This window comes from Aphelocoma coerulescens, chromosome 11 (assembly GCF_041296385.1).
Source record: "Aphelocoma coerulescens isolate FSJ_1873_10779 chromosome 11, UR_Acoe_1.0, whole genome shotgun sequence".
Lineage (NCBI taxonomy): Eukaryota > Metazoa > Chordata > Aves > Passeriformes > Corvidae > Aphelocoma > Aphelocoma coerulescens.
In genome coordinates this window covers 16,233,875-16,257,108 of record NC_091025.1, presented here as the reverse complement: position 1 = coordinate 16,257,108, position 23,234 = coordinate 16,233,875, and the positions used below count along the sequence as shown (strand labels likewise).

The 23,234-nt window shown below is 42.2% G+C and overlaps 1 protein-coding gene across 1 annotated transcript in view; it reads left to right on the top strand.

Moving 5' to 3' along the window:
* LOC138116839 (neural-cadherin-like) overlaps positions 1-22,681 on the top strand; it is a 61,377-nt gene extending 38,696 nt beyond the window's left edge. The window contains exons 19-33 of the mRNA XM_069026591.1: positions 194-287; positions 1,471-1,655; positions 1,869-2,098; positions 4,969-5,240; positions 6,054-6,268; positions 7,280-7,407; positions 7,975-8,102; positions 9,420-9,543; positions 10,103-10,283; positions 11,153-11,319; positions 11,891-12,155; positions 14,416-14,596; positions 15,540-15,784; positions 17,292-17,446; positions 20,379-22,681. Of these exons, the coding sequence (XP_068882692.1) occupies positions 194-287; positions 1,471-1,655; positions 1,869-2,098; positions 4,969-5,240; positions 6,054-6,268; positions 7,280-7,407; positions 7,975-8,102; positions 9,420-9,543; positions 10,103-10,283; positions 11,153-11,319; positions 11,891-12,155; positions 14,416-14,596; positions 15,540-15,784; positions 17,292-17,446; positions 20,379-20,783 (2,975 nt within the window). The 3' untranslated portion in view covers positions 20,784-22,681. The remainder of the gene's footprint in view (positions 1-193; positions 288-1,470; positions 1,656-1,868; positions 2,099-4,968; positions 5,241-6,053; positions 6,269-7,279; positions 7,408-7,974; positions 8,103-9,419; positions 9,544-10,102; positions 10,284-11,152; positions 11,320-11,890; positions 12,156-14,415; positions 14,597-15,539; positions 15,785-17,291; positions 17,447-20,378) is intronic.
* The last annotated feature ends 553 nt before the right edge of the window (positions 22,682-23,234 follow it).

Genomic DNA, 23,234 nt, shown 5'->3' with positions numbered 1-23,234 from the left:
AGTGTATTCACATTGCCAGAACTGGCAGAAATCATATGACAGGCTATGCATTGTTTTAAGAAACTTGGATCATAACCATCACTAAATTGAGTAGGAATGTGAAAATAATAAATGCAGTAATGAATGTGACAGAATATAAAGTGCACTGAAAAGCAAAAACTAAATGCAGATTTATTATAATTTATCTCAACAGGAAAATGGTCAACAACAGTGCTTGGGGAAGTGTTTGCACCAGATCAGGATGACTGGGACAATAAAACATTTCTCTCTGAAGGAAAACTGCTCAAGTGAGAATTGTATTTCTGTCAAAATGAGTAATATTTATGCTTCTGTAATTATTTTGCTCGCCATGTATTTCTCTGTGTTCAGGATGTGCATAAGGCCAGGGTTATTGAGTGTATTAAGGGATGTACCTTTTGAATGCTTTTCTTCTTTTTCACTTGAGTTACTAGGTATTAAGAAATTAATGCATGAAATATTTTTCCAAGACAATGCAGGATCGCACCATGATGTTGATTTTTATTCAGATGTCATAGTTAATTTACTTAAAAAATGTGCGTTCTGTAAGCTCCAGTTTAAAAATAGGCAGAGTTTCTAACACTTGCTCTCAAGTGTTAGGGTTGATGGAATACAAATCCTGAATTTAAAAGCAAAGAATGGAGTAATTTCATCAAAAATGAAAGGGAATTTGGTGCTCCCCTGTGATGGCTAAATTTACAATTGCATGTGAAAACCATGACTCAGATAGATTAGTGGAGGTTTTTTCCAGTTAATTGAAATGTTGAATTGGACACTTAATTCCTACTTAGACATTATTTGTTCATATTTTAAAGTGAGATGGTTTATGGCATAACTGTATGGTGTTTGAAAGGGAAAAAATGGATGTGAAAGTGAATGCGAATTTTGGCCTGTGTTGTGACTAAAAGTTTAAAAGCTTTATGTAGCCTCAAATTAAAGACTGACTTTCTGTCCATCTGCAGCCCATGGACCTGTTTCCATATTAAGAGGTTACTGTTCCATAATGGTCATGGAATATTTCCATAATTGCTGATCACTGGTCCTTTGAGGTGTCAAATGAAGATGCCGTGAGAGATTTTATACAGACTTACCCTGTTCCAGATAGAGATGTGAGAATCTGGAATGATAAGTGTGGTTTTGTCACTTCCTGCTACTGACCTCCGAGGCTTGCCCACGATGACTGTGCCGAACCACGTGGTTCAACAGCACACTGCTTTTGTTCAAATTTGGGAAAGGCTGAGTTGGCAGGAACAGCTTTTTATAACATTTCCAGATTGTCATTTCTCAGTTAAGGTGGCTGAGGTGCCTTTCTGAGGTTGTTGGATAATTCCCATAAGTTTTGGTCCTGTAACCTTCATAGTAACGTTTAAGGCCTTCTGAATCATGTCAATGAATAAGGTCAGTCCTCAACTTTGATTTGTTAAGATTTCCTAATTGAAGGTTTCTGTGTAGATCTTTCAGATTAAATCAGAGGACTGGGTCTTTGCTGATGGTGGATAACACTCCTCAGGGAATATACAACTTAAGAGTTAGAGTTTCTGATGGAGTTTGTCCTGATGTTATATCTACAGTACAAATCCACGTCAAAGACCTGGAAAATGAAGCCATACAAAACTCAGCCACTGTGCGTTTCTCAGGTTGGTTTTATTCGCCGGTGAGAGTTTAGATCAGCTGCTTCTCTAACTTAATGTTTATGTGGTGTAGGTATTATCATATCAATATTTGATATGCTTAGCACTGTAGGGTACTTTCTGGTATGTTTCTATATTGTTAAATAGGAAATAAATTGAGAAACTAACCTCTGAGCTCCTCGTATTTCATGTTTATCTATTTTCGAATCTCATAAGCAGATGTCACAGCAGAGGAGTTCATAAGGAGAGATGAACATGGCAAAACGAGACATGGCAAGTTCAAGGAGTTCCTTGCAAAACTGTTACCTGCTAAGCTGAGTGATGTCATTGTCTTCAGTGTGATGAACAGGGATGGAAAACAGACAGATGTGAGATTTGCAGTCCGTGCTAGCCCAGCCTATTACAGACCTGAGAAACTACATGCTGAGATGGCAGCCTTTAAAACTGAGGTTTGTTCTCTGGGGTCATCTGTGGAACTCACCCAAACACTGAATTTGAAGGGTGTATATCCCAAACCTCAGTGGAAAAATATTCTGCATCTACAGATAAGGGTTTTATTGCTTTATTGCCCTCAGAACAAAAACACTTGTCAAACAAGTGTTTAATTCAAGCTTTCTCTCTTCTTTTTAGTGCCATACATACTGGTATTGTATGGTTGTACTAAGTTCTGGTTCAATGAATGTAGTCACTGGGGAGCTTCAGAAGAATGGGTCTCCACTGATGTCATGGGGTAGATACCTGTGTTTTCTCCAGTCAGTGTTTCATTGTGTAATCCCCAAGCCCCCTCATCATCAGCTTGTGTTTAGACACTCGGAGTGGAGGCTTGATGCCACTCTGACAGAAATTGTACAGTACAAAGAGGTGACACTTCACAGAAAAAGTCCTGCTGGAAGGAATGTGTGGGATAGAGGAAGAGTTGCAACAGGTAAGTGAGATGGAGACAACCAATCCTGTGGCTGCATTTATCTCACAAAGGACAACTTCGAATACAAAGTCACACCCTCCCCCAACTTCTTTTACTGTTGTAAAGGGAAGATAGGTTTTGGATGGAAGATGTTTTCTTCCCCTTCCTGGTGTTCCCTAACTGTCCTGCTCTCTTAGCATGCCCTCTAACTCAGTTACACAGCCACAGTCTGTCTTGGCCACACCTGGATTTTTCTGTAGTCCTGCACAAAGTGACACTGCTCAGCTTTTCACTCGCCCTGGCCATATTTGGGTTTAATACATGGTCCATCATATGGCTGATTTTTTCCAAAGAGAAATCAGCACTTTCCATTTGTGTGACTATGGCAGAGTCTGCCTGAGTCTGGGAACCAAACAGGGTTGCCTTAACTTACCACCTGCCTCCATCCTGGTGTATCTTAATGGCTCTGTGGATCATGAGAGTCTTCAGAGTGACCACACAGGAAATGCCAGAGAGTATTCATGAAGGGTAACGACTGCTTCTTTTGGATATTTATTGAATTACTGCAACAATAATATAGAAAATCCCATAGATTTCAGATATTCTCTGCCATAATAGATGACAAGCGAATTCATCAAAGTGGTAACAAGGGGATTGCCTCACGTATTTTAATGAAAAAATATGTTGGTATTAATTATATACCACCTTTCAATATTTAATGAATAGCTTCAGTGAGTAATCACCAATAGTTCACAGAAAACCAATCATAGCTGGAGAATTCCTCCAGCAGTTTTTCTATGTGTATAACTATAAATATAGAAAATAAGTAATTAGCACTGGAATTATTCATTGAATTGCTCCATAAATAATATGTTTGCATCACCTCCTGGGGATATAGTTTTACAACAGCAATTTTTATTTAGCAGAAAAATAATCCATCCTAATACTTTAAAGGAGCCAAGGTTGTTTATATACAGTTTTTTCTAGAACAGTATTATGTAGATGTCTAAATATGCATTACAGACTCTCCACTGATGGTGATAAACATGGGCAGCAGACACAGACCTGCATTGACAGGATGCATCATGTCACTATAAAGTATACTCTGTGCCTTTGGGGGCATGGGCATCAATACATGTTATGATATTTGAGAATATAGGGACAAAGGATTATTAAGGTCAAAGTTCTTAACAGTGGTGAACTGAGATGACTACACAAATGAGAAAAAATGTATTTGTTTTGATCTTTTCAAATCTTACTTTTAAGATACTTGCCATAGGTTTTACCATTTGGAAAAATCCCCATACTAAATACATAAAATGATAGAGTTGTTAGTTTTACATTTGTATACCTTATTCATTTGTGTACCACTGTGAGAGTAGTGAGCCCTTTGCCTCACTTACCCAAACTCAGGTTTGGGTACTAAATACACATTTCAGTGTATTTGAATCACCAAATACAGATGAAATACAGATCTGAAGCTTTATAACAGACACCTGTGCAAAATTCCCAAATAAGTGGAAGGAACAAACTCTGATAATTTAGGTGTGTAGGCTGAAGGACATAAAGCCAGGACTAATGGCAGCCCTGTTCTTGCCTCATACTGTGAGTGACTCTCTTCCTCCCTCTCTGCCAGTGCTTCCTTGCTCTGTTTGGAATGGAAGCTGTGACCCTCAGGGTCAACTATTTCTACATTACCAGACCTGTGTTTACATGAGGCTTTTTTTATTTGGTACTTGGGCTTTGAGGTGCAACAGTGAACTAGCAAAGATTAACGTAGCATAGAATACAGTATCCAGTATGCTGAACTGACTCTGTTTTCTTCCACACAGTTTGACACGAAATGTAAATTTATGGGGCACAAATCATTAGATTGAATCCAAGTTGCTACAGAGTTGTCTTGTCAGGTCACTTTCTGTGGACATGATTATTGAAGCAGCTCAGCTCTGCATTTTCCTGTCTGTATCCTTTTGTGTGAGAGAATGTAAGAAATAATAGCTGGGTGTTACTGCTGAGGAAGGATTTATCCTGGCTTGAGCTCAAACACACCTGTTGCTGTTGGGGTGCAGAGAGGTGTGATGCAGATGCTGCAGCTCAGAATGTGGAGTTGTCTGCTCTCAGAGCTTTGGTCCTTGGCAATAATGTTAATTAGACCAGTACAGATTCAACATGTTCACAGTCAATCACGTCAGTGACTAAGTTTTTAGGAAATGCTGCTGCTGTAATTTTTTAATTAAATGTTTCCTGAATTTTTCAAATTATTTTGCTTTCCTGTGTAACCACGGATGTTACCAAGTAATATTCAAGAAACTAAAGCACTGCATTAAGTCTCTGATGGCTTCGATTTTTCAGAATTGAGGTAAAAGCCTTCATTAGGATGAGAGTGGTGATGTGTTGAACTGTCTTTTCTCTTAGATCCAGTCAGCTCTACAACTGAACATTTCCCAGATCGATGTTGATGAGTGCAGGAGTGCCAACTGCAGTGAGGGCTGTACAAACCACCTCAGTGTGAGCGACATCCCCACAGTGATGGATACCGGGAGCGTGTCCTTTGTGTCCCTCAGCACCTCCACCCACGGCATCTGCACCTGCTCCGCCCGTGAGCAGCTGCACCAGCCCTGCTCCTCCTACCCTCGCAGCCCCTGCCTCAATGGGGGCATTTGTACTGACACTTTGAATGGCTACAGGTGAGGAAACTTGCACTGCACATTATTTCTCCCTTCTGTTTTTAAAGGCTTGAGTGGTGCTTACAAGGTACCGGTGTGAAATAACCATAAATGTACTTCTGACTGAAGGAGAAACGAAAAACCCCACAAGTGCACTGGGATGTAAACCTAATGGCAACAGGGGCTTTCCTGATGACCCCAATGGGGCTGTGGTCCCAAAAAGTGCATGAGTAACAAAACCCTGGGGAACACGCAGTGGTATAATTAACACGTGTCATTTTTTAAGAGCACCTAATTCCGTATGAAGGCATGTGTGCCCTGTTTTTTTTCTCTTTTCCAGGAGAGTAATAGTAAGGGTGAATATCAGTGGTAGCAGCAGGGATGTAGGAGTGAAATGTAGTTCAAACAGTGGGTAATAAGGAGCCTAAAAAGCATTAGATAGTAAACTTGCTTTATTATAGCATCACCTGGCATGCAGCAGTATTCTCTTAGTGAAATTAATTCCAGCTAGGAATTAACCTCCCTGAGGTTAATTTACTCTGTAATAAATAGATGTTTGCTGTTCTGTGTTACTTATTTAGGGAAAAAGTTCATTGTTCTCAAAAACTTGGCCTCAAAAATACTTTTTTTTTTGAGGGAGTTAGTATAGGGAATAAAAATACTTCGTACTCTTAGAGTATTTTAATAATTGCCAAGCACCCCTGAGAATCTGCTAAAATCTTTATTTCACTGATTTTTAACTGTGATTTAGTTCTGCATTTGCTGCATGTAAAACCAAAAAATAAGCTGAACATTGGGGAATTTTGACTATTTCTTTTGTTTATGGTCTTTCAGATGTGTTTGTCCTGCTTCCTTTCATGGACCAGACTGCCAGCAGACTAAGCACAGTTTCCATGGAAATGGTTATGCATGGTTTCGTCCCATCAGACCTTGTTTTGAAAGCTCACTGTCTCTAGAGTTTATTACTGTGGTTCCAGATGGACTTTTACTATATAGTGGCCCTTTATCAAATCCAGAACCTGGGAGTACAGAAAACTTCATTGCAATAGGTACTTCTGCAAAAGTGTGTGGAAAAATTAAATGTCTTTTGGGAATGGATTGCTTGTGACCAGTGTAATAATTAGACTATGAATTCTGTATTTCCATTTAATAAGGTAACTTATTTTCTGGTTTGAAAATATTTTGAAGCATTTCCTAACAAGTCTTTCTCCTTTGATGTCTATTTTTGTAGCCTGCACCTCTGGCTTTAGGTTCATCACAGAGTTGTAGAAATGAAGGGGAAAACAAAACAGAAAGATTGATCTATATAAAAAAATAATCTGCCTAGAAAAACTGTAGTGCTATAAAGGAATTTAGGTGCTTTGAAGATAGGTATTACATGAGTAGTGCAGTCTTAGTCGCATGTCATTCTTATCTAGTTTGGTAAGAGAAGAAATCCACTTAAACTGTCTTCAGTCTTGGGGCAATTTTGCACACTTTTTTGAACAGGCAGTGATGTGATGGATGAATCCAGCCCCATGTGCCACTGTGGGAAGATTCATACACAAGCAGAACTCAGTGCTTTGTGTTGACACACATTTAAAAGGTTACTGGTGTTTATTTTTTGTGAATTAACATACAAGATGCACAGTATGGCTGGCATTTTATATTTTCCTGATTAATTGAAAGGTAATATGGTTGGATAGTTAATCACTTACCTCTTTTTTTGCCTTGCTTTGCAGTTTCTTGTAAATTTGAGTAGAAGATGGGAGGGAAGAAACCTGCATGTACTAATTGTTTTAGAGCATCATAAAATTGCAGGTTGCTTCTTGGGAATTAGTTTCAGTGTTTTGACAGAGAAGTGGAATAATCTAAAGTATATAAGTAAATAATATATAATATACTGAATGAGTACTTCTGCTTAATAGAAGACACAGAGTGTAACTCTGGTTATTTCCGTAGTGAACCCCCTGTATGTGACTAGCAATAACCATTAAATCAGTACAGTCACTAACTGCTGAGATATCCAAAAGTGAAAGATTCAAGGAGCTGAATTTAATTTCTTGTTCATGTTGTATTAGAACTCTCTAGTGGCATTCCTGTGCTGAAGATGAGCCATGGCTCAGGTTTTGTGGTGCTGCAGTTTCCAAGTCATCTGAACGTAGCAGACAAGAAGTGGCATCGACTGGAAGTCAGAACCAATGGTCAGGTCAGTTATTGGATTTTTTTTTTCCATATCTGGATACTAATATTTCCCATAGCATTTCCTTGTGCAGAGACAGGACGGTAGAAAGAAAAGACTGGGTAATTATATATATTGTCCTAGCAGTTCTTGTAGATTTGATGAGTAATAGAAATTTTGGGAAGACCTCATTGTTAATTCCAAATCCACGGATGTTGTAATCCATATTCTGGAACCAGAGGAATCTCTTTGCCTTTTTTAAGCTCTGCAGCAGCACATGTAGAATGTGGACACTAGAATCCATCACTTATGCACAAAAAGCAGATAATTATTTACTTGCAAATGCAGTTACAGATTTTGTGTAAGTGGTTAAAATACTCGGAAGCATAAATAAAGTGCAGAGCTAAGTAGCTCCTTTTGCTAAATGGTTCCATTTTGGCTCTCCTGGTTATTGAAAGATGGAAAACAGAACAGGGAAAAACCCAACCCTTTTTGCTTGATGGTATGCAAGAAGTAAAAGATCAGAATTTGATATAACATGTTCATTGAATTGTGCAGCAACTGTTGCCTGAGTAGTGCTGTGTTCTGGCACAGGATGTTCGCTTCACTCTGGATCGGTGCATTGCAGCCGTGGTGTCGGAGATAGAAGGGGTTGGCAGGTGGTTGTCCACTGAAGATCGCACAAATTGTGAAGTCTTTGGGTCTGTTCCACGGAGAGCAAGGTACATTCCTGGAGATTCCCTGACAGGCAGTAGGTTCCAAGGCCTGTGAACATTTTATCTGTTAGATTGAAGCCAAGTTATTGATGACTGGGAGCATAAAAAGTATTTCCTCTTTTCTTGGACCTTCTAGGCCAAGCCTGGACCTTAAAGCCCTAAACAAATTTTAAGGAACCAGTCTTCCTCTGAGTAGTGTTGCAGTACTAAGTGACAACCCCAGACCACTGTGGCTGTTACTGGAGCTTTTGTGGGTCCTGTGTACCATCCTTCACCCAGAGAATTTCTCTCTGTTCATCAAGTCACTGTGAGCCTGCTCTTGAAAACCTCATGAATTTAGGCCAGTTGGCTTTGGAGTCCTGGGTCCAGTTTGTGCCCCACAGTGCAGGGTGGACAAGGAGCAGCTGGGTACAGTCCAGAGAAGAGAAATGACTGTGATCAGCTCACCCTGAGAGTAAGAATCAAGAATGAAGGAATTGAGGTCAGTTAACAGAAAGAAGGGAAAACTGAGGAGAGATATGATAAGTCTCAGTGTGTATAAAAGAATGGTACAAAGAAGATTTAGACAATCTCTTCTGTACAGGGGCTAAAGTTACAGTGAGGAATATTCAGGTTAAATTTTAGGGAAACCTTTGTACTAACAAAGATATTGGAGCTGTGACATAGATAGTCCCAGCAAGCATTCTGATGAGCACTGGCATTAAGCCTTGTCCACAGCTGCATGGAGCTCTCCTCGTCATGAGAGGAGCGCAAAAAAGGGGGAAAATATAAGGAAAAGTGAATACAAAAGAAATGAATTGATAACTCTGGGGGAAAAATGGTATGAGGACTAAAATACATGGAGTTCTTTGGCTTGGAGAGATGATTGGGAGACAGTGCAGAGACTGGACATGTTTACCATGCCTTTTAGACCACATGGACCCAAGTTTTAGGTTTCTGACCTTTGTCATACACAGAATAGTCTTTGTTGTAGTATTCCTACAGCATAGGATGACAGTGCACACACAGAACACTTGAAGGAGAATTTGGTGTCTAGAATATCACAGATGTTTCTGACTTGAACACAAACATATCTAAAATGAAATAGTGTCTCACAATTAAACTTCCAATAGGTTTCACTGTCACATTTAAAACAATGCTCTTTATTTTAAAGGGCCAACTTCTGCTCAATGACTATTTCAGAGAGAGAAGATAAAGTAGTTGCATTCTATTGTTATGTTATAAAGCCTGTGTTATTTGGAAATGCAGTGTGTTTATTTATTTATCTGCCTGTGTTTGAAGGTAGATGCACATATATTTTTATTATTTATATGATTTTTAAAGGTATTTGAATGCAAACCATGTTCTCCAACTGGGTGGTGTGAAAGAGTCGTTACCATATTCCTACCCACAATTGCTACACAAACATTTTTCTGGTTGTTTGCGCAATTTCATCTTGGATACTCAGGTAAGAGCAGAGTAACATTTGCTTTAGCAGAGGAGAAAACTTTGTTATTTAATTTTTGGGAGATTTATATTACACATGAAACTTCTGCTTCCATTAATGTATTCAATGCCCACATGCATCAGTGAAAGATACAAGAAAATTCTGGGTTTTTCTGTGATAATTAGAATAACTACCTTGAAAAGTTATTTCTCAATACAAGGAGATGTATTAATGAGCCAGGAACTGTGTTTTTGCTTATCCCCTGCTTCATGCAGCTGTTCTCCAAGCTTCTTTATGCATTCAGGGAGCTTCTGAATGGCAATTGTATAACAGTACATTTATGCCAGCTGTCTGCTTTGTTAGGAAGTATTAGGGCTTTTTTGCTTTCATAGTCAGTTGAGTTTATTCAAAGGCAGAATATGCTCTTGATAAAATCAGCTGAAGTCTGAATGTCAGAAAGCAAACTTAGTAACTTAAGTAATGCAGATGAGGAACAGACAGTGAAGTGGCGCACCTCTTTCTGTTTAAAAATAAAATGTTTCTCGAATAATATTTTTGTGTCATGAATTTTCTCTTGAAGGTATATGACCTTCAGTCTCCTGCAGAGTCCCTTAACAGCTTCCCTGGGTGCACCCTGACAGATGGGAGCTGTGAGACCATGGGATCTTCTTCCTGTGGTATCCATGGGAGGTGCCTTGGAGACTGGGGCTCGTTTGCATGTCAGTGTTTGCCGGGCTACCACGGTTACCGATGTGATAAAGGTGAACCCTGTTTATCTGTTTCATTATTGGTAGGCTGCTAAATTTTACAGTACAGGACACTTCAAATCTTTGCAGGTAATATTGCTGAGGTGATTTCTGATGTTTACATTACAACAAAGCCATGTTGCAGTGTAGTTGCTTCTGATTGTTAACAATTTCTTTTCTAATTCCCTTTGAGAAATTGCTTTCTTGGTATGGGATCATTTCTTTAATCCTGAGGGTGTTTGTGCAATGACTGTATAATGACATGACTGCATGAGAAAAAAATTAAGGAAAAAAAAATTTATTACAGTTGTTTGATTTGCATCTGTCTACACTTTCAGAAATATCAAATAACCTAAAAAATATGAGTGTGCCAGTACCACTTTCTGTGCAGAATTAGAACCATACAACTGGAACTAGAAATCACTGCTCTGCTGCCGTCAGGAAGAGACTGCTGGCTTAAGGAGCTATGCTTTGGGAATAGCAGGATCTGTAGCTCTCATGGAGCCAAAGTTTACAGCAGAAAGACAACTATAAAATAGCACGTTGTGAAATTTGATCATGGTACTTAATACATGGTCTGCAGTCTCTTGTCTTGGTTAGAGGTGCTGCTTCCCTGCATGTGAGCATTGTAAGGAAGAGCATTAGCAGGATCAAGTTGGGTGGGAGAACACCTCTTTACAGAGAAAAATGAAGCGAGAGACTGACTGGGGAAGCTGGCTCGGAAATAAGTGCAGGGGTATGTCCCAAAAGACAAGCTGTCTCACAGATCCGTGCTGTGCATTGCAATTGTTTCCTTTTGCTTTCAACTCTTCTTATGACATGAAGGGAAATAATGATACTTCCCTCTCCTCACGAGATGGTTTAAAGGTTTCTATGCCCTTTAGTGGCCAAGGAGTACACGTTTGAGGCAGGCAGCCACATCCGCTACCAGCTCCCTGTCAGTGTGTCTGCCCGCAGGACGCTCTTCCAGGCCCTGGTGCGCAGCCGGCAGCCCGACAGCGTCATCGCCACCATGCTGTCCCGGGGCAAGGACGAGCACATCACCCTGCAGGTGAGGGGGCACCCCACACAGAGACAGTGTGACATCAGTGCCAGAGGCAGCTCAGAGAAACACTCGCTTAAGAGGTGGAAAATGAACAGAAAACTTATGCTGACCAAGACTTGGGAATTTGTTTTACGGATACATACGGGTCTGATGCTTTACTTGAGATACGGACCACTCAGCTGTGGTATCCCATCAGATTTCAATGCCAGTTGCAGTGAAATACAGTTTCTATACAGTATAGGATGAATAGGGTGTGTACCTGGTGTCCTTTTGAACCATGTAGCCAATTCTGCATAGTTCAGACTCTGCCAAGCAAGGTGCCTGTGGCAGTTCTAATTTATGCAAGAGAGATCAGGGTATAATTACTCCAGGTGGCTTAGATATTACTGTGAGTATATTGCTACCATATTTAGGTTGCCTAGTTCAGTACCACCTGAAATATTTTTATATTACACTTAAATGTGCAGTGTAAACATACCCTAAATTTAAACAAATGCTTTAAGATTGAAGTTACAGGCCAATACAAAATGCCAGGCAATGACTTTTCTTTTTTTGCTATTTGTTAATTATCCACAAGGTTGTTCAGGGACTCTTAGTGGTCTCATACAATCTGGGTGATGGGGACTATTCTGTAAGCCTTCCCTCCTACCACGTTGATAATGGTGAATGGCATCACATCACACTGGAGAGAAATGAAAACGAATTTACTCTTCGCCTTTATGAAGGAGGTGGGAAGAGAGAGATTACTAAAGCAGCAGGAATATACAAAGAGATTGTCATTGACCCCAGTAGCTTGGTCCTTGGAAACACCTACCCATTCAATCAAAACAAGAGTTTTCAAGGTAGGAGTTCTTGATCTCATTGTTCATAATATGTATCTTTAAAAACGAAGGCATATTTCAGGAAACTTTCTTGTTTATGTAGAGCCCAAAGTACAGGGATGTCCTACATGACACTTTGCCACAGGAACAGATAAGCTGTTCTGACCAGGAGAAGGTACAGCAGATAATTGTCTGCAAATGCACTTGGCTACTGGGCTTGGAACAATGATGGTCACCTCTTGCTTTGGCTGCAGAGTGTTTGTACCTGGAGATCCAGAAGCTTCTCCTGGGTGGACTGTGGATGGCTCCCTGCCTTGGATAGACATCTGTTCCTGTGCTGAAAGGAATTTTTCCATTTTATATGTGCATTGCATAGCACCCACCAAATCCTGGTTTATTACCTCTGTATTACTGGATTTTATACTCAGTCAAAGCATTAACTAAAATTAGAAATGGTTTATTGAATTAGAGCTCTAAAAAATCTGAATTTTTAGCAACTGAATGGATGAGGTCATGGTGTCTGTTAAAAGCAAATCAGTTCCAGCCTGGAAATTGAGTAGTTCCACAAAGGAGAAATATAAAGGACTATAAGTCTGGGATATCCATGGCAGCTCTTTGCTCTGAGCTCAGCTGGAAGTTTGGCCTTTGCCTAAACCCACAGTGTAAGTAAAGCACAGCAGCACAGCTTTCACTGTCAAGGAAGACACATCGCTGCTGGTTAAATGCACCTGGTGTCTGTAGGTCACCTCTCTCCCATGCCCTTCACCTCTTTAACCAGGTCCTAGTAAATCCATTCAGAACAACCTGGTCACATTTTCACCAGGCAAAAGTACTTCAGTGAGTAATACAAAAGTGCCTGGAGAAAAATTAAATAGAGTAATAATTTACAATGTAAGTATATCACAAATTATTTAGAAAAAGATTGTTTTCTATTGCTTTACTAGAAGAATTCCAATAAATAAAGTTTATGATGTGAATTAGGGAGCTTATTTTGAATTTTTTATTTATGGGAGTAATAGTGTTTGTTTTTAAGTAAATAAAGAAGTCAAATGGTTGTGTAAATATAATTTTAATTAGGACAATTAATGTTGCTGCTATGTAGCTGAAACTTTAAGGACTTCAAAGTCATAAAATGTACTTAATTTATCAAAGTATATGTTTTCATACTGAGGCATCTTGTGCATACAAAGTTAATGTCACACATCTTCAGTACAAATTTTCTCTCTGATTGAAGACTCTTTCCCCATTATTTGTGGTTTGCTCTTCATACTATAAAGTTAAGCTGTAAGCTACAATTTAAAATCAGCCAAACACGTTTTCACTGGTGCATTGAAAAATAGAACAGGTTATCCACATGTAACAGATTTTCCACAATATTTGGACTTTTTGATGGAAATCACAGTGGAGGGGTACATATTCCACTGACTTTAACTCAGGCAAATAGGGGCCCTGTCATGGTTTAACCCCATCCAGCCTCCAGCCCCTCAAAGCCTCTCGCTCACTTCCCTACCAGCAGAATCAGGGAGACAATCAGAAGGGTAAAAGCTGGAAGATCCCTGGGTTGAGATAAAGACAGTTTAACAGGGAAAGCAAAAGCCATGCATGCAAGCACAGCAAAACATGGAATGGATTCCCTGCTTCCCATGGACAGGCAGGTGTTCAGCACCTCCAGGAGAGCAGGGCCACATCCCATGGAATGGTTACCTGGGGTGACAAACACATTCACTCCAAACATCTCCCTTTCCTCCTTCTTCCCCTCACTGCATGCATCCTGTGCATGATGTGATATGGTCTGGAATATCCCGTGGGTCAGCTGGGGTCACCTGTCCTGGCTGTGTCCCTTCCAAGCCTCCTGTGCATCCCCACCTTCCTTCCCAGCATGGCCCTACAAAAGCCAGGAAAAGCCTTGGCTCTGTGTGAGCCCTGCTCAGCAAGAACAGAAACATCTCTGTATTATTAATCCTGTGTTCAGCACAGATCCAAAACCCCAGCCCCACACCAGCCCCTGGGAAGAGAAATAAGTCTGCCCCAGCCAAAACCAGCACAGGCCTGCAGCAGCACTTGATTCTCATGGGAAATGCTGGGAATTTTGATATAAAACTTTAGCAAATTCAGTCCAAAAATGAAGGACAATGCTATGAAAGTTTAAGTGGATTCAGTCCAGGATTTAAACTTTGATAGCCTGTCCCCTTTGTTAAGCATAAACTGCCAAATCTTACAGCTGCTTCAAATGATTCTTGCTGAATGGTTTTTAAAACTGTCTCTTTGTGCCTTGCTGCAGGATGTATGAAGGATGTCAGATTTAACAACTACAGAATCCCTCTGGACACTCATGGGAAGGAGATGGTGTCAGTATTGAGTGCCCAAGGCATCAAAGAAGGCTGTTCTTCAGAGGCCTGTAGGAATAACCCTTGCAACCAGGAATTTATTTGTATTGATTTGTGGATGATGCATGAATGCAGGTAACTGGTGAAAATAGAAGCACAAAACCTTTCAGAATGAGGTGGGAAGGGGTGGATGTTGAAGTGTTCAGCTTGAAGGCTGCCCCTGGCAAACCTCATCAAATCCCTGGAACCACAGTGGCACACAAAGCTGGACACCTGCACAGGCAGCAGGTTGCTCTGTCCTTACAGGCACCACCCTCAGCTGATTTAAATCAGCCTGGCTCCAGGGATTCTGGAGGAAGCTCAGCTGCCTGTCTAATGGAAAACATTTAAAGAGAAGCAGCAAATCCAGAATGTTTATAAACCCTGGAGCCAGGACAGGAGGGGGTGTGGAGTGGCACCGTTCCCTGGCTGTGCTGTAAAGCCTGTGTTGCACAGTGTCAGTGCTTTCTCTTGTGAGGGTCTGACTTCTTAGGCAGCCCCGGGCTGTTACCTCTGTTCCCTCCCAGGCTCCTCCAGCTGCCTGAGGAACACCACACCATTAAGCTCAGATTCTAGTGTGTGTGGCTGGGGCTGGGGTCAGGACAACACTAATTCCTGTTGGTTGTGGTGTGCAAATGTACGCTTTACTTACAAACACCTTAATGTTGCACACACTCCTGACTGCCACTGTGCACACAAATGGAGTTCTCTAACTCTGGAAACTCAAAGAACATAGCACAGCTTGTCCTGCCTAGCCAGAACTGCAGACCCCAACCCACCTGGTTTTCATAAGGATAATCTTGCAGAAGGCAGTGGAAATTCCAGAGTTCTGAAAGCCCCAGACATACGGGTTTGAAGTTGTGGAGCATGGCTACCTCGGGAAAAGCTACAACCTGTAATGATTTCGCGTAACTTACTCCCGGGGCTGCTTCAGAAACCGTGCAGAGTGTCACCAAAGTGTGTTTTAAAATCTTCAGTGCTGCCTGTCATGGCTGTTTTCTCCCAGTCTAATGGTCCCATTTTACCTTGGTGTGAGCAGCTGCCCTGCAGGACACATGATCCTGGAGAACGCCTCAGGCCGGCAGTGCGTGTACACGGCGTGCGCCGAGCAGCCCTGCAACTATGGCACCTGCGTGTCCCTGTCCCCCACCACCTTCCAGTGCCACTGCCCCGACGGCTACACCGGGCGCCACTGTGAGATCACCCTGGCCATCTTCCACAAGGACACGGGCCTGAGCTTCACCTCCCTCTTCGCCATCTGCATCTGCTTCCTGGCGCTCTTAGGTAGCTATGGCAATTATGTCTTGTATTACCTGTGGTGAGCTCACGTGTCCACCTGTCCTGAGCAGTCATCATCTCATGTCCTGCTGAAAACTCCTGAGAGAGACTCGACTCTGCCTTCGTTCCTTTACTGTGGTCCTGTCACTGATTTCTCATCCCTCTGTGCATCCATTGCTAAGTGAATCAACATTTGTGAGCTATGGAAGGTCTCTGCAGTTTTGTTTTCTTCACATTTTCACTTCATTGCTGAGGGACTGTTCAGATGCATAATTGGAAGCAAATGCAATTGAACAGCAAGAGTGGAAATTACTACCAGATAAGCATTGTTTAAAATACTTCTGAGCATGAAACAGATTTTTCATAGAGAATCTTCCTGTCTGACAGGAATACCCTGGTCAGGCAGGAGCAGACTTTGCATCTTGCTAGTTGTGTCCCAGCTCCTAAACAGCTGCTTTTGGCTTCCTCGGCCATTTTCAGGCTTAGGCATTGGATCTCAAAAAGAAGAGGAAAACCAGAAGGATCTTACTAGTGAGGAAGGATCACATCTTGGAATGTTTCTTGTTTATTCAAATTTCATGGAAGTTTGCCTGAGTAAAGACATGGGATTTTTCTCCTGGCTTTTAGTGTTAATGCAGTTTCATTCAGAAGTTGTTGTAAGAGTATGGAAATACCATCATTTTCCCCGACACTGCTAGATACTATGTTTGCTATGCAAATGTGAGCAGCAAAATTGTGGGAAGCTAAGTGGTATCACAGCTCTTGGAATCCCAGATAGCTGAGGTTGATAATAGCTCTTTATGTTAGAGGACTGCAGGGCATGGACCTGTGTGTACCCCAGTTTCAGTCCCAAGGTCATTTAGATGCTGCTCCACAGAACTGCTTCTATGTAGATATTCTGTTAGAGATTCTAGTTTCCTTAATTCACTGCACCCGTAATTTATGGTATTCAATGCTTTGAGGTGTTACTCTGAGCTTTTATCAATTTTCATAGAGTTGGTAACAGTGACACACAAGTTTCTATAGAATGTTCAGTATCTGATGTTCAAGCTTGACAGTTGTGTAAAATGCACTTCAGCATTTAAGAAAATTGTTTAAATCAATGAATGCTAAGGCAAAATGTGCCTGATTCTTGTTTTTTAGTAAAACATCTAAAAGTAATTTCCTGTTTTGTCTTGTGTTTAATTTTTGTATAATTGTGTCTGTTACTGTCATCATCTTATTACTTTTTTGTCCCCCTCTGTAATGCATTTTCTATGACAAAGTTCAACTCCACACAGGACAGAGACAGGTCAGAGACCACTTGGTCTTTAACCAACTTCACGTTGGGCTTTAAAGGGTGTTGCAAAATGCTCTTTAAAGGTTTTTCTTCTGTGTTTGATGTTCACCACACTGGAAAGTGCAAACCCCAGACATTTTCTGAGAAGCCCAGAGTGCAGCTGTGCTGGCCCTGCTGTGCACTGGGGTTTACTGGTGCCTGCATCACCTCTGCTCTGCTCCTCTGTTCCCACAGCTCTGCTCAGTGCTGGCCTCCTCTGGGCCCACTGGAAGACACGCAAGGGTGTGCGTGGAGGCGTTTACCACGGCTCTGCTCATCCTGAGGATCTGGAGGACATCAGGGAAAACATCCTCAACTACAATGAAGAAGGGGGTGGGGAGCAAGATGAAGTAAGGCTCACTGTTACGTTACAATTAAGAGGGGACTGGTGGATCACCATGCTAAGAAAAATGTACTTTGTGCTTTGTCCTCAGCCTTTTTTCTGCTGATTCAGCCCTGCAATTGGCAGATTAATTATTTGGAAGGGTCTGTACATGAGGCTGCATATTTCCTAAGCAGAGATAAGTGCTTACCCATTTTTAATTTGTCTTAAAGCCAGTGATCTGAGTGCATGTTGAAAGGAGCCTGTAGGGCAAGTTTAGCAGTAGGGAACTAACAGCTGCGGGGTTTGGTTTTGGGGCTCAGGAGACACTGAGGTTCTCAGGGCTCATTTCTGCTGGAGCTCCAAGGGGTTGGAAGAGCCTGGTGTGACTGTTTCTCATGGCCAGGCTTTTCCAGAGACTGTTCCCAACAGCAGATGTTCACACCTCACGTGTTGGGAAGGGGAGGTGCTGAATTGGCTCCTCTGAAGCCCTGGGGCATGTGGTGGTTGTGGAAGAACCTTTCTGCATTTTTGTGTTTTGGAGATAAATACACCCGTGAACACAATTTGATTGTAGAGTAGAGCAGATGATACCCAAAGCAGGTATTATTAACATTCCTGCTGGCTGGTCTAAGGTTTTCATGTGTCAGTGGAAGGCAGAGCTTTGAAGGAAAACTGTGGATATTATAAACAAGTACTCTTAATAGATTATTTACTGACCTATAGATGCTTTCTATGTTTATAAAAGGCAAGAAACTTCATTGCCAACTGTTCATTTAAGGGATTTAAGGGGTGGTATGACTCTGCAGAGGTAATAATAGTCATGGTGCCAGTGTGATGGGCCAAAAAAAGCCAGTGATTTAAAAATATTCTTACTTGCAGAGTATCCTTATTTTCTTGGTGATTTAATGCAAATGTAATAAACACAGACATTTCCCATGTGATAACATAGACAGCTATAAATCCTGTTTTCCTTAATCAGATTAACTTCCTCTGCAATATTTTGCAATTTTACACCCAGAAGGTCTCTTTGAGGAAATCTACAGTTACTGTATGACATGTTTAATTACTTTTGGAGAGCTCTTAAAATACACTCCTTATTTTAAGCAGTGGAATCAAATTAGTGACTTGATGATCTCCATCTGAGGCTGTTACTCTGCCTGAAGAAACAGTGCTTGGAGTGAAGCCTCTCTGGGTTCTGTGCAGTCTTCCTAAATTATTCAGATTTAACAGTTGCTGGAATTGCAGCTGAAACTTTTTAAGCTAAAACCTAGTTGTTTGTCTTGATTAAAAAAAAACCCAAAACCAAACAAACCAGTCCCCAAAATACCTAGAATTACACCACTTAGTTGTGTTCAACAAAAGGATCATGAGGCCACTTGGATAAGAGAGTTTCATTTTTGTAATATTAGTGTATGGTAGGGCTATGGGGACAAGAGGTGCCATATGAAGGAGTTTCTGCATCTGAAATAAATAAAACCTTCCCCCAGAGAAATTAGGAGCTCACAAAAATTGCAGGAGGTCAGTGCATTGTTGAGTACACACTGAACTCTCAACTGACCAGCAGATGTTAAAAGCCAGCTCTGGACCCAGAGGCAGGGGTTGAGTTGGGTTTGTAGATGGCCAACCAAGAAGGGTTTTTTATCAGAAGAAATGTGTCATTTTAATGAACAATTAGTAGCAATGAAGGATAATATTAATATCACCCAGTTCAGTGAAGGGATGATCCTCAAGTTTGTATTGGAACAAGCTCCCATTTAACTTGAGTACTATGAGAAGTTGCTTCCTGTCATGGATTCTCCTGGTATCCATCTTCAGAATGGGGCTGGACTGGAGTTTGCATTAATTTAGGGTGTGCCTAAGGCAGGGATCTGGGCTGTAGGTCTTGGTGTTCATCACCAACACTCCTCAGTCGCTGGAGGAATGGAAATAAGCAGCTCCTGTTCCAACCCCCCATTCTGCCATTTAGGCAGCCTCTTGATTGCAGGTTGGGGAATTTAAATCATTCTCTGCCTCCAGGGGAAATTCAGCAAAACTCACTGAGATTACCTCGGTTAATCTCTTACAACATGGTTATGCACAATGCCACGTGCTGGAGAACTAAAGAAATCTTTTGGGAAGTGCTGATTCTACACCTCTGTCACTGATGGCTTCTGTTCCCATGAACAGTATTAGCAATACAAATAATTACTTGTTTGCTGTAATGACCTCTGTCTCCTACCACCTGTCACCATTCTTCTTTGGCCTGTAAACCAGTCCAGGGACACAGCCTTTGGGTTGTAGGGAGGTGAAGGATGCTGGGGGACAGGACTTCTTCACTGCAGGTGGCACAAAGATTCTGATCAGTGAATGCCATTAACTGTTGGCATTGGCAGCTTTGTGCCGGAGTTTGTGGCACAATTCCCAGACAGCATTTACTGTGGCTGAGCTGGGAGGGAATTAGTGACTTCTTTGGGAGCAGGTACTTTTACTTGGCTTTTAAAATTGTGCCCCTGCCATGTAACATAATTAGCCATTATTCCAGAGACTGGTAAAATTCTATCAGAAACCACCGTAGATTTTTGAACTACTGCTGCAGAAAGATTTCTTTAACGTGCTGTTTGTGAATACCCTTTGTTACCTCTTCTGCCATGCTTGTGGTATCAGTGTCCAGTGATGATAAGACACTCAGATCTGAATTTCAGAACAAAGATTGGGGCATTTCTGTCATGCTTATTTAGCTTTTGGTATGAAATCAGACTTGATTCTGACCCTGACCTCAGCAGTACAGACTGCACAGGTGTTCCTCACAGTCTTTCTCAGGTGCATTGCAGGCGGCAGAGTTGGCAGAGCACCCAACCCTTCAGGTGTTCGCAGCAGACGGACTGACTCGGGATCATTCCTTCTTTATTTCCACCAGAACACGAACTTTTGGGACCGACAGAGAGTGTTAATTCCATGTGCCCGATTTCTCCCTGCAGGACGCCTACAACATGGCAGCGCTGCAGGTGTCTATCCAAGCCAGCCCAGCCTATTCCCTCCACAAGACGGAGCTCCCACGGCAGCGGCAGGGCGCCGTGAGGGCCGTGTCGCGGCGGGCCCAGCCCGGGGCGGCAGCGGGGCCCGCAGGAGCCGCGGAGCTCGGGCGGGCCCTGTCGGCGGTGCTGAGGGAGGCCGAGCGCCGCAACCCGGCCGGGCCGCAGGACTCGCTGCGCGTCTTCTGCACCGAGGGCGCCGGCTCCAGCGCCGGCAGCCTCAGCTCCCTCAGCTCCCTCAGCTCCGCGGGGCTGGGCGACGGCAGCGCCTGCGAGGACATCCACGAGTGGGGACCCAAGTTCGAGAAACTGAGGGAGCTGTACTCGCACAGAGAAGCAGGAGACCTGTAGCTCCCCAAGGCTGCTGTTTTCAGTTCTGGAAGCACAGGTGAGGCAGAGTTTTTTGTACCGCCGCTCTATAATACCCCCATCCGGTCTTTTTAACTTGCTGCAACAGGGATTCAGATTCCCACTGAGGCACACTTGGCAGCTAGTTGAAAACGAAGTAGGAGCTAATCCTTGGGACAGCCTGGACGTTTGCATCTTGGGATATATACTAACTGGGAAGAACAAAGAGAGAACCCGGGGTATTCAGTCATTTGCATAGAGTGGTTAAGAAGTACAGGTATTTTGTCACTGAAGTAATGCAGGACTCTGAGGGACCCAGTGCACACGGCCTGAGGTGTGCTGGAGCCGAGGGAAGCGTGCTGGGTGTGCTGTTTCTGGTGCTTTAATAGTTATTTCAAGAAAAAACCACCTTGTCTTTTTCTCATGTAAATCAAGTCCATGGTGTTTTTACATCCCTCTTGTTGCCCACGCTGGGCCCACTGACAGCCCTGCTCACTGAACACAGTGCAGGTGCCAGTGCAGGGCTACAGGTAAAGGAATGAAGCAGATGGATGAACTGGAACTTCAGTTTTACTGTGATGAAATCCCTTTATGCTGCTGTACAAGGGCAGAAACTGGATTTAGGCACAACACATGAAGCCAGCTGCTTACAACTTATGTACTTTTCCTAAGGAAAAGGCCAGGTTTTCTGGCTACATGCCTCAAAGGGGGCTGGTCAGGAATTTGAGTAGCCAACACCACAGTTCACCATAATCTCTCATTCCTAATGAGCTGCTAAACTGAGCCTAAACCAGCCTGAACTGTGTTATTTGCATTTACAGTTGTGTCCCTCATGTTTTGTTAAATGTCCTTTGACAGAAACATTGCAGGACTCACCTGGGGACAGAGAAACACGGAAAAACTAACAGCAGTAGCAGGGGGTGGAATATTATGCTCTAAATTAATCAGTCCCTTTTTCAGACCATTTAATATCTGGCTACGGTGCTGGATTTTTCTTAAACTTGACAATATTTGGAAGAGAGAAGGTGCCACTAAATTAGTTTTGATTTATTTTTTAAATTGAGACCATTTGTACAGATAAATGGAGTACAGTGTAGCAAACCCAAAATCTTTAAGCTGTGTAAATTATATCCATTATAATATGTAAACTATGTGTAATATGTACATTATATATTAGGAGCTAATGATATAAATATGTCCTAGTTTCTAATAATTTGTTTCATTAAAACAAAGCATGAAACAATGTACTGTAACAGATTAAAACTGCTTTGCTCACAGTTGCATCAGTAGCTTGTTTTGGGAGGTTTTTTATTTTTTGGGAGGGCTTTTATTTTTATACATATATTAAAACCTGTAACTAGGTGAGTGCTGTCTGTAGGCCAGCTCAGTTTGCATGCTTCCCAAATGAGAAATGTTCACACAGTACCTTCTTTTCACGTGCATTTGTGCCACACTCTGGAAAAGCTTCAGTGCACCAGTAACCACTGGTTACACACTGCAGGTGGTGGGCATTGTCCTCTGGAAAACCTAAATCCCCTTTTTACCCACACCCAATGGTTTTGGTTCACAGACAGTACAGAGTCTGTGGTTTTGTAATTTTACTGACATTGGCTTGGGAGGAAACCTTGGCTGAAGCATCCTGCAGTGTTCGCAAGTCCAGTGTGCCAGCTCCTGATTCTGTGATGTCAGCAGTCAAAAACAGGGCATGGAAAATGAATTAAATATATATTATGCACAAAAGTCTATTCCTTCCTGAAACAGCAGTAATTCTGTCTACATACCTTGTGTTCTTCCCATACCTATGGACATGCTGTTGCTTTGGCTGGTTTTAATTTAATTTATCCTGTAAGCTCCTTGGGGCCAACACTGTCTTTATTTGCCTGTGAAGTGTCCTGCCTATCTCAGGCACCATATAAATAATAAACCAGCCTTCTGTCCGGGGTGTCTCTGCCTTGTTTGTGTTTAAGGATGACTAAAATGTGGACTCTGCTGAATTATTTCTCTTAGTTTTGATCAGATGCTTCCACAGGTGCTGTGCTGCCTGAAAAGCTTCTGCTGGTGGGCTCAGGATCCAGTTACACACCCAAAGGACTCTTTGGGGTTTCCCCAGGGGAATGAGACCTTGTGAAAGCTCTTCCTCCATCCCCGAGGAAGTAGGCTGGTCCCTGGGTGAGAGTGACAACAAGCACAAGCACAGCTGGTGTCCAGGAACCTGCTGGGGATAAACAGGTCACAGAGCAGCCACAGAGCTGCTGAGGCTCAGATGTCTCGGTGCTTTTCCTGAATGTTGCTGCCCTACTGCTGCTTCCTTCCCTGTTACAGCTGTGGCCCGACTTTGTAACCAAACATAAAAACAACGCCCCCAGAGCCTGGGAGCTGCCTCTGTACTCACAGCGAGCCTCACCTTGTACAGAACATACAGAATAAAAGGGCAGGAAACATTTCAAAACTGCT